The 13,898-nt window shown below is 46.3% G+C and overlaps 1 protein-coding gene across 1 annotated transcript in view; it reads right to left on the reverse strand.

The window, feature by feature from the left end:
• The window catches only part of VAMP3 (vesicle associated membrane protein 3), a 137,883-nt gene that overhangs the window by 29,700 nt on the left and 94,285 nt on the right, over positions 1-13,898 (reverse strand). Inside the window, exon 4 of the mRNA XM_069240208.1 lies at positions 13,590-13,641. Within this exon, the coding sequence (XP_069096309.1) occupies positions 13,590-13,641 (52 nt within the window). The remainder of the gene's footprint in view (positions 1-13,589; positions 13,642-13,898) is intronic.

Consider the following 13,898-nt stretch of genomic DNA (forward strand, 5'->3'; position numbering starts at 1 on the left):
GGACAAAAAAGATCCAACCAAGGGTGTGACCCACAGGAAAAGTATGTGCTTTACTTCCTGCTTATATTGGATTTGGGCCGATTTTAAGGCAACCCAGAGGCGAGGCCTGGGAGCAGTGTGGAGTCGCAGCCTTGTATGTATGGCTGATGGTGACGGCCGTAAAAGAAGTTCCTTACCTGCGCACTGATGGCTCAACACTTTGGAAGAAGACCAATAACAACGCAACGAACGAGTTACTTACCTTCGGTAACGACTTTTCTGGTGGATACATTAGCTACCTGTGGATTCCTCACCTCATGAATACTCCCATGGCGCCAGCATTCGACGGAAATCTTCTTACTAGTCTCTGCACGTCGACGAGGACGTCACTGTCTCGCACGCGACGCCGTCTGACGTCATACAGGCAATAAGAGGTCCTCGACGACGTGCAGACGTCAGTACCAATCATTTTTTACGTGCATGAGAACAACCAGGCAATGCAATGAAAGAGCAAGGCAACATCCATTATATTGTAAAATACACCACATTGTATGAATAACTGTAAATCTTTTTATGTACATATATATATATATATAAAACTCTCTCTTTTAAAATATATACACACACCAAGTATATACATAAAGATATATACACATATACATATATATATATATATAAATATATTATATATATACATCTATTGCACCCTCAAAGACCAAGAGGAGCGCACTCAAGGATTACTTGGCAAGACCATAAAGGCAACGGGGAGGCGGGTGGGACCGTGAGGAATCCACAGGTAGCTAATGTATCCACCAGAAAAGTCGTTACCGAAGGTAAGTAACTCGTTCTTCTGATGGATACAACTACCTGTGGATTCCTCACCTCATGAATAGAGTCCCAAAGCAGTACCACGCCCGGCGGTGGGTGCCTAAATGGTCAAACCAAGAAATCCTGCAGCACTGACCGTGCAAAATGGCCGTCCCTTCTAACCTCAGAATCTAAACAGTAATGTTTTGCAAAAGTGTGAAGGGACGACCAAGTTGCGGCCTTGCAGATGTCGACCACAGGAACACCTCTGGCTAAGGCCGAAGTGGCCGACTTAGCTCTGGTGGAATGAGCTCTAATGCCCTCAGGAGGATCCTTCTTTGCCAAAGAGTAACATTTTAATGCAAAGAACAACCCACCTGGATAGTGTTCTCTTGTGGACTGCCTTTCCTCTCCTCTTGCCCACGTATCCAATAAACAGCTGATCCTCCAGCCTGAAATCCCTTGTTCTATCGATAAAGAAGCTCAACGCTCTCTTTGGGTCCAGACGGTGCAGTCTTTCTTCCTCTTTGGAAGGATGAGGCGGAGGATAGAACGTGGACAAAGTAATTGCCTGAGCCAAATGGAAGGGTGAAACAACCTTCGGGAGGAAAGCAGCCTTGGTCCTCAACACCACCTTATCCCCATAAAAAGTTGTATAAGGGGGTTTTACTGAAAAGGCCTGCAACTCACTCACTCTCCTTGCTGATGTTATAGCTATCAGGAAGACTGTTTTTAAAACCAAATACCTCAAGGGGCAAGAATGCATAGGTTCAAAAGGGGACCCCATAAGGAAAGACAGGACTAAGGACAAATCCCATTGCGGCATAACGAATGGCTTTGGAGGATATTGATTTAGAAGACCTTTCAAGAATCTGATAACAATAGGGGATTTAAATAAAGATGGTTGGTCTGGAAGACATATGAAGGCTGACAAGGCCGATAAATAACCTTTAATGGTAGCCACTGCACAACCTTTCTGCGCCAGAGATAGAGCAAAAGACAAAACGTCCGATAGATGAGCATGTAAGGGATCAATCTGCCTCTCTCCACACCACGCAACAAATTTAGACCACCTATTAGCGTAGATAGATTTAGTGGAGTGTCGCCTGGCCGCTAATATAACATCCACTACCTCAGGCGGGAGAGAGAAGGAACTCAGGTTGCCCCGTTCAATCTCCAGGCATGTAGGTGCAGACTCTGGAGGTTGGGGTGTAGAACCTGCCCCTGCGACTGTGAGAGGAGGTCTGCCCTGAAAGGGAGATGGAGCGGCGGGCACGTTGAGAGTTGGAGAAGGTCGGAGTACCACACCCTCCTTGGCCAATCCGGAGCTATTAAGATTACTAGAGCCCGGTCTTGGCGAATCTTCCTCAATACTCGAGGAATCAAGGGTATGGGAGGAAACGCGTAAAGCAACTGGCCGCACCAGGTCATTTGAAACGCGTACCCCAACGCTTCCTGCATCGGATACTGAAGGCTGCAGAACAACGGACAATGCGCGTTCTCTCGAGTGGCGAACAGATCTACCCAAGGAAACCCCCACTTCTGGAAGATTAAACGGACTTGATCTGGATGGAGACGCCACTAGTGGTCTGCCGAGAAGTGGCGACTGAGACTGTCCGCACGCACGTTCAAAACTCCGGCCAGATGGTTTGCTATCAAGCAAATCCGATGGTCCTTTGCCCAGGACCATAGTCGAAGAGCTTCTCTGCAGAGAAGGTACGACCCCACTCCTCCCTGCTTGTTTATGTACCACATCGTGGTAGTATTGTCCGTTAGGACCTGTACCGACTGACCACGAAGGGAAGAGAGGAAGGCCTTGAGAGCCAGACGTACAGCCCGTAACTCTAACAGATTGATGTGAAAAATCTGTTCCTCTGGAGACCAAAGACCTTTGATCTCCAGATCCCCCAGATGAGCTCCCCACCCTAGAGTGGAAGCATCCGTTATGACTGTGGCCACTGGTGGCGACTGCTGGAACGGCTTTCCTTGTGAAAGATTGTTGCTTGCAATCCACCACTTCAAATCCACAGCAGCATCTCTGGAGATCTTGACAGTACCCTCGAGATCCCCTCTGTGTTGAGACCACTGCCTTCGGAGGCACCACTGAAGAGCCCTCATGTGCCAGCGAGCATGCGTGACCAACAGAATGCAGGAGGCAAAAAGACCGAGCAGACGAAGGACCTTGAGGACTGGAACTACCGCTCCATTTCGAAACATTGGAACCAAATCCTGAATATCTTGAATCCGCTGAGGCGGAGGAAAGGCCCGACCCAATGTTGTATCCAGTACTGCCCCTATGAACAGGAGGCGCTGAGAGGGCTCTAGGTGAGATTTGGGCTCGTTCACCGAAAAGCCCAGGTCGAACAACAACTGGGTTGTTGACTGCAGATGACGCAACACAAGCTCCGGGGACTTGGCTTTGATCAACCAATCGTCCAAGTAAGGGAATACTGCTATCCCCTTCCTTCTGAGCTCTGCCGCAACCACCGACATCACCTTCGTGAAGACTCGAGGTGCTGAAGTAAGACCAAACGGAAGGACCGCAAACTGGTAGTGTTGCGATCCCACCACAAACCGGAGATACTTCCTGTGTGACTTGAGTATCGGGATATGAAAGTAAGCATCCTGCAAGTCGACAGACACCATCCAGTCTTCCATATTCAACGCCAAAAGCACCTGTGCTAGGGTCAGCATCTTTAACTTTTCCTGCTTGAGGAACAAATTCAAGATCCTCAGGTCCAGAATTGGTCTCAAACGACCATCCTTCTTGGGAATCAGGAAATACCTTGAGTAAACTCCTTGACCCCTTTCCTGCTCCGGGACCAACTCCACCGCGCCCTTTAAAAGGAGGACTTCTACCTCCTGTTCTAGCAACAGGAGGTGTTCTTGTGAACAATACGAAGGGCGGGGCGGGATGAGGGGCGGAAACTCCCGAAAGGGAAGGGTGTAGCCTTTTCCCACAACACTGAGAACCCAAGTGTCCGACGTAACAGTCTCCCATTTGGTGAGAAAATGCTGTAATCTTCCCCCTACAGGAGAGGAGTTAGTGGGAAATGGTGGAAGCCTAAGGCTGCTTCCCCTGCCGCACCCCGCCAGAGGATGAGGAAGAGGCAGAGTGCTGCTGAGAAGCTCCCCTGGTGCGGACCCTACCCCTCCCCCTAAAAGATCTATAGGGATGGGAAGAGGCAGGTTGCTGATATCTTCCCCGAAAGGAAGAGGAGGAAGAGCCACGCCCAAATCCACGAAACCTCCTGAAGAATCTGGAAGAGGCCGTGGAAGAAGGAGCTTGGAGTCCCAACAACTTAGCCGTGGCCCTGCTCTCCTTAAACCGTTCCAAGGCCGAATCAGCCTTAGCCCCAAACAGTTTGTCCCCATCAAACGGGAGATCCAACAATGTGGACTGTACATCTGCCGAAAAGCCCGAGTTACGGAGCCAGGCCTGTCTCCTTTCCACCACAGTTGTGCCCATTGCTCTGGCTACCGAGTCGGTGGTATCCAGTCCCGTCTGGATAATTTGGGTCGCAGCAGCCTGGGCATCAGAGACAAGATCCAAAAGACCCTGGGGAAGCTCTGTAAACGAAGAGGAGATGTCATCCATCAGAGCATGAATATACCTCCCCAGGATACAGGTTGCATTGGTGGCTTTTAATGCCAGACTGCAGGACGAAAAAATCTTCTTCGACTGCGCCTCCAGCTTTTTTGAATCTCTGTCCCCAGGCACCGTCGGAAAAGAACCAGGCGCTGACTTGGACGAACAGGAGGCCTGCACAACCAAGCTCTCCGGCGTAGGGTGCCTAGATAGGAAACCAGGATCAGTTGGAGCCGTCCGATACCTCCTGGCCACGGCTCTGTGAACTGCTGGGGAAGATGCCGGCTTCTTCCACACCTCTAAAACCGGATCCAGCAGAGCGTCATTAAAAGGTAATAGAGGCTCCGCCGCGGCTGAGGCCGGATGCAACACCTCTGTCAAAAGGTTTTGTTTCGCCTCCACCACCGGCAAAGGCAGGTCCAAAAAACTAGCTGCCTTCCGTACCACTGTATGAAAGGAAGCAGCTTCCTCGGTATATTCCCCCGGGGACGAAAGGTCCCACTCAGGGGAAGTGTCCAGCCCACTGGCCGACTCCAGTCCACGCAGCCCATCACCCGAGTCCTCTAGCTCTCCTTCCTCTAGGGCTCGTTGGTACTCCTGCTCTTCTAGTACCCGGAGAGCACGCCTCCTTGAATGCAGTCGTTGCTCAATCCGCGGAGTCGACAATACCTCCGCCGAAGTCGGAGATCGGCGCCGATCTTCCGAAGCCACCGACGCCGCATCCGGCGCCACAGGTAACTTCGGCGCCGACTGAAGAGCAGTTGAAACGGATGGACCCACCGGAGTCACAGGCCGAAATCTCGACGTCGACGGGATGGAAATCCCTGGGGCCAATCCCTCCGAAGCCACCGGAGCGGCCACCGGCGCCGACACTGGCGCCGAGCCCACGTTCCCAAACGGGAGAAAGGGCATAAAGGGTGCCGGCCGAAGAGGCGCAGGATCACCCAAAGAAAAGGCCAAAGGCCCAGCCGGAGCACCCCCTGGAGCCATCTGTTGGAAGATGGCATACATCGCATTCAAGAATGCGGAACTATCGGCTCCAGGGGTGGGAAAAGCCGGATACTGGGGTGCCTGACTCGGAGGCGACCCCGACGCCGGCCTCGGCGTCTGCGCCGGAGAAAACACTTGAGGCTCCAATACCTCAAATCACCGACGCCTGTCCAGGCGAAGTTGGAGACGCCGGAGAGGGCAACGGCGTCGAAGGATGCGGCGTCACCGTGGGGCTGACCTCCCATGTCCTTCGGCGCCGATCCGGAGACCTGGAACGAGCCTCCCTTGAATGACGCCGAGATTCTCTACGGCGCCGGGAGTCTCGATGACGCCGATGTCTTGGAGAAGACTTTTTCTTGTGATGCTTCTCCTTTGACTTGGCCATAAACAGCTTCGCCTCGCGTTCTTTAAGGGCCTTCGGATTCATGTGCTGACATGAATCACAAGTCGAGACGTCGTGGTCGGAGCTCAAACACCAAAGGCAATCGGAATGAGGATCCGTCACCGACATCTTGCCTCCACACTGACGACAAGGCTTAAATCCAGACTTTCTCTGCGACATTATTTCCACAGAGAAAGAGTACGTAGCAAGATATACACTGTAACCGCACGAGTAACAGTTGCTCCCTCGAAGATAACCGTTTCGAATGCACGGAAAAAAGGGAACTGACGTCTGCACGTCGTCGAGGACCTCTTATTGCCTGTATGACGTCAGACGGCGTTGCGTGCGAGACAGTGACGTCCTCGTCGACGTGCAGAGACTAGTAAGAAGATTTCCGTCGAATGCTGGCGCCATGGGAGTATTCATGAGGTGAGGAATCCACAGGTAGTTGTATCCATCAGAATCACCACAACAGATTTCTTGATGGACAATCCTTCAAGGCTCCTACTGAAATAACACGAGACGGCACGTGCTAGTCAGTGATACGACTAATTAGGCCCTGTAACTCTGCCACTCTGAATGAGCTGGTATTTCCCCCTCTGAACTGGGATCCGGCTGCCGTCGACGTCAAAAGCATGAGTTATCCACATGATGATTCAGAGTTTGATAACAAATATTTTTTCCATTTTGGGGGTGCGGATAAAAGGGGCAACTCTACTTCAGCCGTACCCTCACTAAGTTTGTACAATGTTCAGGAGAACAGGAGCTGCAAAGTTGGGAGGCGGGCAGTTTAAAGTCAGTCATGCAGGGAGGGAACGTGGGATGACCAGTTTTGGGACTTAGTTTTTTTTTTTATCCTTATTTTGCGTTTGTTAGTGTTGTATTTTTGTGACACATTGACAGTAATCCCAATCACTAAGCTCGGGCTCCCTTCCCAACCTCTGATCCATCCCGACACAGGACAGAGCGCACAGTACCCCAGATTAACACACACCCATGGCCGCTATAACAGCTGCTACGAGTATTAAGCTAAGATCCTCGAATGTCAATGGCTTAGGAGACAAAATTAAACTGGGGGGGTGTTGGGAAGGTTTGTGCTAAAATATATTAAATGTCTTTCCCCAGATGTTGTCTTCCACCAAGAAACACATCTCAAGGGCAAGTCATACCAGGGGGTAGGGTGGGGTGAAGTTTGGGGGGGTGGGGGGGGGGGGCGGGGGAATGGGGAAATGCAAAAGATGTTACCACTCACCATATAACATACTTGGCCCGATAAGCATCCAGCTTGATCCAGATGATCACAACTCTAATTCACTCGTACCAATCCAGCTTCATGCCAGGGGCACAGCACCACTGTACTTATGCCGTCTCCCTAACGTCTTGTCAGGATGATTGTACTGTACTGCTGGACGCCAGAATGGCATTTGACACGGTTAAATGGCCACACATGTATGATGTGTTAGCCAGGATGGGTTTTGGCCCAAGCTTCTTGGTGTGGATAAAACTCCCCTTCACTGATCCCGAGCACAATTAACAGTTCACGGAGAAATATCTCAGATATTCCCGCTCCAATGGGATACCCGACGGGGCTGTCCGATCTCATCATTAATCTTCGCTCTTACCTTGGACCTGCTGGCACCCTGGATAAGGCGTGCCTCCTGGTCTGAGGCCTGCAATGGATGGACTGTTGCAAAGACAAGATATCACTCTACACTGACAACATCTTGCTTTATGTTACAGACCTGGTCTTAACACCCAACAGAATCATGCACATCCTCACCCAATTTAGTCAGTACTCCGGATACACTGTCAACTGGAAAAAGTCTCTGGTCTATGTCCTCCACAGGCATGCACCACAATTGCCTGTTTGGGGTCGGCAAAGGGTTTTTTCAGGCGGGGATTGATTTCCCCATGTTTCCATTTGTCCGGAAAAACTGCCTAGGTGATGGAGGTGTTGAGGAAGCTGGTGATGGTTCCAAAGTTGAACAGGTGGTTTAGCATGGGTCAGTGGGTGCCTGGAGTGAATGGAGGACATGATAGCTGAGGTGGATTGAGTGGTGACAGGCGGAGATAGTGCTGTTGGTGTGCGCTGGGGGTGGGGGGGAGGGGGGTCAAGAGAGCTGAAGTCGGAAATTGTGGGCTGGGGTCCAAGTTTTTGTAGATGTTGGCAATCTTGCAGTGGAAGTAGTCTTAGAGAGTGTTGCAGAGTTCTTGGAAGAAGTGAATGGTGTTCTCTGGGTCTGGTGGGATGTAGAATTCTTAGAGTATTTTAAAAAGTCCTTTTGTGCGTTTGGATGCTGAGTCGATGAGGGTCATGATGGCGGCTCTCTTAGCCTCCTTGAGTTGTCGGTAGAGCCCTTCATGCAGCTCTTAAAGATGCAAGGGATGTTTTTCTGCAGGAGGGTGATAAGGTGCTCTTTGAAGAAATTACAATGTGTCTCCAGCTTCCACAATATGTAACACCCAGCAGTTAGTTGTGACTTTCCTCCATCTGATGCATAAGGGGGACATCCTCCTCTTGTGGACTGAATGAGGAGTGTTGGCAAGGGAATTCAAGCATGATTGTTGTTGTCCTGCAAACATGACTAAGAAGCCTTTTTGACAGGTCATTGGTTGGGGATTGGTGTTGTTGCCCTCCACCTTAAGTGCAAATCATTTCCTATCCTGACGGTCTCTAGGGTGTGGAGATAATTATGCCTGCCCTGGTCAACATACTAAACACATGGTTATCTTCCAGATCATCCCCAGGTACCTCTCCTCCCCCCTTATCCTTTGGTTCATCCCGCTACACACTGTCCTGCTGATGGACATCCTCGCCCCATCAGGAGCAGTAATTCATGTAGTGGTGGAGGCAACTGCTTACGTTGTTGTGGTGCCCTGTTCAGGCAACAGAGATGGCTGAGGAAGCACTGCTTCAGGAGGTATGATGGTCACTGATGAGGATGTTGCTGAAGCACAGATGTGGGCACCTGCTGTAAAAACTGTAAACTGTAAACTTCGCACCTGTATAGAGCACTACTCACCCGTTAGGGTCTCAAGGTGCTGTACGCATACCGCTATGGTACCCCTCCTGACTTTTCCCTTTGAGGTGCCCACTCCTGAGCACCACCAGGGTGAAGCCAGGCATCCAAGCGCTGTTGGGGCCGTTGTGGAGATTAAGCAAGGTATTGCCCAGAGTTACAGAGTGGGACCCATTAATTAGATTAGGCACTGAGGTGAGAATTATCTGGTTCAAGGGAATTGAGCCCAAGACCTGCCAAGGCAGGACTTGAACCCTGGTCCTGGGCCAGATCTCTGCATCAGGGTCTGCCTCTCTAACCATTGTGCCACACTTCTCCACTGGGAAACTGCAAATTAAGGTTGCTGTTGTGTATCAACTCCTGGAAAGGCTCAATCAACTGCTGCAGAGAATTTGCAAAGGCTAACAGTAACTGCATCATAGGTCGATCCCAGAAATGCTGCTTGGATTTGTAGGGTCACTGACAGTATGAGACATTAGTCATATTCATACTGAGCTTCATAAGTCCCTTTGGAGTCTCAACCTGGCGTACGATTGTATTTTTCTTCAGTAGACACATAGTCCAGGATATACTAAACATCCAGTTGAAGTAGGCTGAATCAGAGTGCTTCTAGTTACTAATATCCCCTCCTGCTACGAATTCAGAATATGTATCAGGAGTTGAGCAAACAAACTCAGCCTGTGCTTTTGAGATTATGGCAAAAGACATCAGAATCTCCAGTGAATGTGTAAGTTTAAGCCATACACCATATTTGTTGACGATATCACCAGGGCTGCTGCTGTTTATGGTGTTACAAACACATCTTCATCAGCACAGATTTGGTCCTTCTTTGATAATTTTCAAGAGATTGCAGTCATCAACAATTCATGTGGGAGTTCAGACGGCTGGATTTTTCCAAACGTAGTACATTGAAAAAGATTCAGGGAACTCTACAGGAACACAGTTCTCTTTCTGACGGGATTCTGGTGCTTCTTTATAAAATGCTACCACTAAGAATTTAATACGACTACTTTTTTGCACCTCCTTCGTTTAAATGCTTGGTGGAGCGTTGTACACGGAATCATCACCTGCCAAGGGAGCATTCCCTTTATTGTGGGTGGGCCTGGGGGGAATGGAGGAGGGGGTTTCTTTCCAATAAGAACATGCTAATTAACACACACTGTTGCTGGAACTATGGAAACTATAGACAGTTTCCTAAAACTACCAGGGATTTTCAGCAAGACAACAGGGTTTTGACTCAAGCATGTGAATCTATAAAAGACCCAATACTGTAGGGCCCGTGAAAGTTCCAATGCAGCATACTTAAGACATACATTTAATAAAATAAGCTGCTAGGAAATTACCAAGCTAAGCAAAATAAACAAAATACTTGGTGACACAAGCAGGCCCTCACATGACCATAAGAGTTAGATTTACTCCTGTTTTGCAAATGATAACCCCAAAATGTCATGTGACAAGAAACAGCATTCCCAAATGTTTGTATAGCAGAAAAGGATCAGCGGGCTTACTGGCAAGTTGATCAGCCAGCTTTTAACTAGTAGCCTTCAGCAAGAGGCTAGAAGGTTCGCCATACAGTGTTTCACATGCTTCCTGGGATGAGGTCGTAACCTGTCCGGTTTCTGGCTTTTGGTTAGTCCAACTGCTGATTTGCGTTTCCTTCTCCTATTCATATTTCACTAGCAAGAAGCCACAACAAAAGTTACTATGTTGCAATTTCAGTCATGGTACAGACCGAATACGCCGCCCACAATTCTGGATACGTAATTAGAAAATTGATGCTGACCACATTACGTAAATACCATAGCAAACAGCAATGATGGCATGAGGAACATGTTTTCCAATGTACTGCCACAAAGATCCCCTCTAAGGTGAATCCTTGGTTCCTCGCACTGAAAGACAAGGGACATTTCCAGGCCTGTTCAAGCTGCTAGTAAGACATTGTAGAGTGAAGTTCAAGGGCTCAGTAGAATATGGAACATGAATATAGCCAATGTCTGAAATTGCATTTGGAAAAAATAAGATAACCCATACTGAGTATCTGTAGCATTATTTGTTCAGCCATTGTTCGCATGATCTACAGCCTGCACAGAAGAATTTAACTCACCTGAAAGAGACCTTTGACTCTTTAAAATAATTGTGCGTGCTAGAGAGGAAGACAATGCCTGTATAGGAATGACCAGTGATGCCAGATTTGAAGAACCTGGAGATTCCAGCAAAGACATCATGTAGGGTCAATGCCTCATAACCTTACCCAGTGTCCTCGCCATTGTGATATTTTACCCTTTCCGTGCGCAGCTGTCATCTTCATTTATCTAACTTCAATCAAGTATAACTATCTCACCTCATGATAAGGCAGTAAAGCACAGTAGATGCCCATCAGGGTCAGCAGAACTTTTAATGTGCCTGCAAGCACTCAAGTCAGTTCGTGGGATTTAGACCCACTGAGAGTCTGTGCTGCCCCTCTGACACTTGAATTCTACTTATCTCACTATGCCTGCATATCTACACTTCTATAGTGTTTTTCCTGCTTGTCTGCATACCGTAAGATAACAATCATTACCTTGATCTTTATTAGTCTGATATGTTAAACTACAAACAGTTTTTGCTAGCATGATTATTTGGATGTTTAAGGAAAAAAAACTCAGATTCTACTAAAAAAAAAAAAGCAAAACTAAAAATACAAAATTTAAAATAGCCATTAATTGGAACCTAGTTTGGAATCAACTAAGTAAAATTATGCATATACCATTTAAAAATCCTTGATATTACAGGGTCATTCATGAAGGTCCAAAATATAAGACTATATCCGAGGAAGGTGGCAACATTTGTTGCTCTACTCTCCTTCTGAAATTATAGCACATTATCTTACTATCTAAATTTTCTAAGAACGATTTCTTTTGATGAAGAACTATTCCTTACCATGCAGTTATCACCTACTGATCTCATATCCTTGCAGAAAATATAGTGCTTCCAATATTATGTTAATCAAACACTTGCGTGGGGTTTTCACTGGTTAGTGTGCTGTTTTGTAATATGTAGCTTAACTATATACGTAACTGATTTATCTAGTATTTATACCATAATATATTGCTGGAAACCAGCGCTTATTGTCAAGTTTACAGTTTTCTAAAAACTCTAGCACTTTCATACACGACATTGGCACTCTATTCTGTACCTATACACGGGGAAGGAACATAGGGTAGGAGATCGAAAATGGAGAAAATGACTGGAAAAACAACTTCAAGAATACAGTAATGCACTTAAGCCAAAGATAAGTAAGATGGATAATGCGTTTCTGACAAACACGAGTATTGGAACCACAGCGCTGGGATGGGAAGACTTACAATGAGGTAGCAGAACATCAGTTACATAACGTTTTAAGCTGCTACACGACAACACAGATGTATACGTTTTCACAGATAAACCATACCCAACATTGTAGTGCCTCAGTGACAAGTACTGCAGTCTTTGGTTCCAGGCGCTGATAACCAAAACAAATATTGCTAAATGTTAATTCTAATGGAGCTGCAGTAATTCATTTTCGGAGCTGTGGTAAAAACAAATCCTGCTGCTTACTGCAAACCAGCATGTTGACTTCAAGGTATCAACTGCCCAAGATATTGGTAGACAGACGGACCCCTAAGTGGCTGAAAGTGCTCATTGCATATATCATGTAACAGCGTGGGAGCCTTTGGCCACTTGCAATGATCAGATAACTTGTTATTCACAACTAAGTATATGGCAATTTAACGCTTCCCACAGGATCCATGCGATGAGTAGGAATGAGAGACCCAATAAAGTACCATAAGTTTCACTTGATACAACAGGACCCTACTCCAGGAAAACACTGTGCAAGTGATAACCATTTCAGCTAAAGGGCTAATGTAAAAAGTACAAAATGAAAATGTGCAGATAGAGTGCTTAAAAGAGCAATTACTTGATTTAATTGCGAGTAGGAACAACACAATTCAACAGTAAAATAGCAGAAGGCGTTTCCAGTAAATAACAATTTAAACACATTATTCACTTAACAGCATGAAAACAAATTACCAAAGAGTTCTCAATGCCAAAACAATAAAGAACTGAGCTGCCAACTAGTGTAACGAGGAAAGGAACATCAGAACTTACGTGAGATTGAGAGCTGTGCAATAATGTTCAATGGACATACAAATGTTTAACTCAATCATGAAATGTGGGCTGTCGAGAGATGATTCCAAAATACACCTTATAATCTTTGTGACTTCCAAGCAACTGGTTTAACACCCTGTATAAGATATCAGTTGTTTCATAACTAGAAGCTACATAGCGCATAACCTACTGATGGCCAATAGAGACAAGTCATCCATTTCCACCACAAACATTTTCATTGTAGTTAGTAAGCCAACGCTGTGAGCCCAAAATGATTAAACAATACAATATTCTGCACCAGTTGTCTTACCTAATTATACAGTTCATTCTTTACTGCATTTTTATCAGGAATCCCAGCTCAAAAAAGGCCTCAGTATTAAATTTTGGTTCAACTTGGTCATTCTTTCCAAACAAAATGTCACGGAATACATACTCATTACTCAGAAGATAAAAATAATGATCTTTCAGCATTTATATTCACATTTTACAGCACAGAAGTTATTTTTGCCAGCGTTTCTACCAGCAATGGATCTTTAACACCCATTCAGCACTGGAATAAATTAGGTTATATTGTAGGAGATTTTGACAAACACAATAAAGATACAAATGCAGCATTTATTGAGACTTGCTTACATCTGCATGTTCTTATATTAGAATCATTAACCTCAAACCAAATGAATAAGCAGGCACTTACCTATTATAATAATTATTATGATGAGGATCACTGCTACCAATATCGCCCACATCTAGAGATTTGTAAGAGAATATTTCTATTTTAAAAGGTGTATATTTTGTATTTGGCGACTATCACATTGTTATATAGAAGTCACTAACACATTCAATACGCATTAAATTATGCACTGCATTTAAACAAGCAAACTGTCACAACTTAAACATTTAATCCAATTTATGAAGCAATACGGTCTACAGTACTATTAAATGACCTGTGAAATTCTTAACATTTTCCAAGATATTTTATCGAATACAGATTTATGCTAACATT

This window comes from Pleurodeles waltl, chromosome 6, assembly GCF_031143425.1.
Source record: "Pleurodeles waltl isolate 20211129_DDA chromosome 6, aPleWal1.hap1.20221129, whole genome shotgun sequence".
Taxonomy (NCBI): Eukaryota; Metazoa; Chordata; class Amphibia; order Caudata; family Salamandridae; genus Pleurodeles; species Pleurodeles waltl.